The sequence below is a fragment of the Plasmodium gonderi genome (genome assembly GCF_002157705.1).
Source record: "Plasmodium gonderi DNA, contig: Pgo-contig_347, whole genome shotgun sequence".
Taxonomy (NCBI): Eukaryota; Apicomplexa; class Aconoidasida; order Haemosporida; family Plasmodiidae; genus Plasmodium; species Plasmodium gonderi.
The window spans coordinates 617-4820 of NW_021629248.1; the positions used below are offsets into that span (position 1 = coordinate 617).

Sequence of the window (4204 nt, forward strand, 5' to 3'; positions counted from 1 at the left end):
ATAGGTCTTAATATATGATTACATATATAATATTAAATAAATAGCTATAAAAGGACAAGTACTATTTTTATATAATTATAAAGAGTAAATGTAATAATCAGAATTGTTTTCTTTTTCTATATTATGCTAATTAAGACTCCTTAAAAATTTTGTAAAAATATATATAAGTTATAATTTAGACAACACTGAAAAACACAGCACAATAAAAAAAAATATGGTATATCCTTATGTATAATTCATCTTATAGGAAAAAAATATCTCTAAAATATAAGTAATTAGGGATAGAGAAAACATAATTACCAGGTAACTAAATCGAGAAATTAACCATATTTTTTTGTTAATATACCGGACTTTAACTAAATTATATATTATACATATTCTATAAAATATGTTATTTTTCAATATGGAAATTTTTTATTTCGAAAATATTATATATATTAGTTTTTATAAATATATATATTTAGTTGGATTACATCTTATGCATTAAATCTTTTTTTAATTTATGTTTTGTATATACTTATTCGTTAGATTCTTCTTATAGTAAATCCTATAATATGAATGATTATATCTATTCATTCTTAATTTATATTTTAACGATTATCCATTAGATAGAAAATTGTTGAATAGGAGTGCATAACAAATGAATACTACAAATATGTGACCTATGATATCTCATAGTGTTATCCCTTATATAACTACAGATAATACATATTTTTGAACAATTTTCAAATTTCAGTATTCTCTGATCAGTTAAATTATATAAGCATATCCCTGCACACCAAAAATCATTTTACTAATATATAGATACATGTCATCATATATATAGAATATTATTGTACCTTGTAATAATAAATTACAATTTATTTCTTATTTCTAAGTTCCTGAATATAACAACATGATTGAGTATTATAGGTTATGTTTAATTTATTAAATCTCCTTTCATCTAATACACACCTCATGTAATTAATGATTCTAGATTATTTTGCACTATATATATAAGTACATACTTTTACTTCAACTATGATTTATTATAGTTTGATTATTTACTTAAATAAGCTATAATACATTAATGATTACTTATAATAATAATTATGACTAATTATCTTAAACGAAGAATCCTTGAATTTATTACATCTAGATTTACAGAAGCAAATATTTCAGAATATATTAATCCTAGGAAAATAATAACAAAAGGTATATATATATTTATTTGCAGGTTTTGTTTACTATTTACTTAATAATAAACTAAAAAAAAAAATTAATTTTCAATATTTAATATTTATTTTTGTAATTTTTACAATCCATTTTGTGAGTACTATAGTATAAATATGGAAGTTTTATATATAAATAGTTTAAATTATTGAGATAAATACATTAAAAATATTTTTTGTTAGAATTTCAGTTCTTGTAAATAATTATAATGAAAGCGTCGTCTGCTCACATAGAGCATAAGATATCATAAAGAAAATTTTTACAATACAATTTATATATGTAAAGAAAAACAACATACTTAAAAAAAATAGAACAATATTACTATTTCTTATTGGACCTTATAATAAAAGCATAGAATGTATTAAATATATGTACATTTAAATAATATTATTTTTTATTTTTATATTTACATTTGTTATTATCTTAACAATTGATACTTTTCTTAAATAATTTGTATAGTATATACTGATATTGTATTTTTTAATTTACTAGTTTCATTGAATCTTGTATTTTATTTGAAAAAAAATTATAGAACAATTGTTTAATATAGAGACGTACATTAGGTTTTAGGGTTCAGGGTTATATTTTTAATCTGTTGCAATATACATGATAAAATGCATTCAACATAAAGAAAATTATATGTTTTGCAATATAATTATAAATTACAATAAATTAACATATGTATTTATGAGCCATTAATATTGTAGATTATATAATCATTAATAACACACAAAAAAAAATTGTAATAATAAAGATTTTTAAAAAGTACATTAAATTTATAGAAATTACAAACATCATACATAGATTTAAATACAACAAATTTTATTTAATTAGATTAAAAATTGTTATAATAAATAATCACGTTATTGTTCTGCTTATGCACAAATAATTTTTATATGATATAACTAGGATAAAGGTAAATAATAAAATATGCTCAAATATATTTTTACCTCACATAGTAATGCTCTTATGAATTAATTACTTTTACATATTTGTAATTATACAATATTTATAAGTGATATTTAAAAAATATATTTCATTGAATAAACTTATCTTTTCATAAATATTAATTCTACTGTTGAATAATATGATTATCCTTATTACAAACTAATAACTACATATATGTTTAAAAAAAAATTACTCCCAAATTTTTAATTAAAATATATATTTTTTCCGATAAGGAAAATACAAAAATATAAAGAATTTTATGTGTTCATATTATTTCCAGTAAATATATAATAGAATATAAAAAAAATTTTATATGTTATAATAATCAAATTATGATAGTAAGATATAAATATAAAATATTTATAATTTATTTCTTCTTGCGAATTAAAATATTAATATTAATATCAACAATATATAAATAGTACTTAATAAATATAATATGAAAATTGGGGAGAACTTTACGAATTCAGAAAATAATAACAAATTTTAAGAAGTCAACCAAAACATTAGCGTGAAGAAGTATAGCTTTATTTATTTTTATAATATAAGCAATGAACCATTATTAATATAAATTATATATATGATATAAAAATAATAATATTTTGTATAAAAAAACTTAAAATGTTTAATTTAACCTATAGTATCCATGACACTTTGGCTTAAAAACATTGTTTATATATAATATATATTATAACTGTAACATTCCTATAATATTTTGTACATTAGTATGAATACCAAAAAATTCATTTCACATTCACATTGTAAATATCATTTTACGGTGGTTAATGTATATATATCTATGTAGTATATAATTTATAAACAAGTACATATCAATATTTCATTGACAATAATATTAAAATAATAAGGTATCATAAAGATTTATAAAAATAGACAGAATGAATAACTCAAATTCCTTATTCAAAATTGCACCATATATATACTTATAAATATTGTTAGAAAATTATCAGTACATTAGTAAATAAACAGTGAGATATATGCTTTTTTTATTTGGTTTATATATCACGTTTTAACATTTGTTAATAATGGTAGCTCAGTTAGAGGTATGTTTTTTATATAATGTAAATGGTTATTTACTTTAAGATAAGATATTTCTAATTAAATTATTTATTTTTTTTTATAAATAAAAAATATTCATTTTATCATTTATTTTATATTCATAGGATGATGACCTTAATAAATTACCTTCAAAACAAAAGTACGCTAATTTCAATAATCGTGATGTAGGTTGTAGGGATGCATCTTTTTACAAATATGTGGAGTCAGGTCTAAATCAAGAGAAATGGCAGAAGGGTGTTTCTGAGCAAATACTTAATTCCTTATGTTATATATATAAAAAATATAAAAGTGAGAACTTTAATAGTGATGATTGTGATTACCTATACTATTGGTTAAATTATATAATATATTCTAATATAACATATCAATTACATTCTATACGTGTTATAACAGTACTTAATTTTTTACTTCAAAATAATGATGGTCGGAACATATGTCATGATAATAAATTTAATGTCGATAGAGAAAATTATAGGGATATTAAGCTGTTATTTGATTTTTCGAAGGATTATGATACGCTTAAAAATTATTTTAGTACGGGCCAAAGGATTTGTAATAGTAACTTTAAACAATATCTTGATGAACATATCAGAATTTATAACGAGTTAAAAAACAAGTGTATTAAATTAGAAAATGGGGAAGAGACTTGTATTGCTTTTAAAGAATATTTTAAAGATAAGAAAGATCTGGACTTAAGTGAATGGAAATGCAATGTAGGAGTAAGTACAGATAGGTTAACATCAACAGAAGAAAATCATGAAAATCAGGAAGAACTTAGTGAACCTGATGTAGTTCATCACGGAGAGGAAAAGAAAAAGTCACAAGAAGAAACTCTTCGAACAGAGGAAGAGAGCGCTTTCAGAGGCTCAAGTTTTACAAATTCTAATGTCCATATTGAACATTCAGAATTGAGATTCAATATTGATAATAAAAACAATTCTTCAGTTTTTACAGTTTCAAAAGCTAT

The 4204-nt window shown here is 20.4% G+C and overlaps 1 protein-coding gene across 1 annotated transcript; it reads left to right on the top strand.

Moving 5' to 3' along the window:
• Positions 1-3203: 3203 nt before the first annotated feature.
• Positions 3204-4204, top strand: PGO_002995 (variable surface protein; the record flags this gene model as incomplete). Its single annotated transcript, XM_028691229.1, has 2 exons — positions 3204-3239; positions 3342-4204. Coding segments are annotated over 2 exons (899 nt in total), but the record flags the coding sequence as incomplete, so codon positions are not given.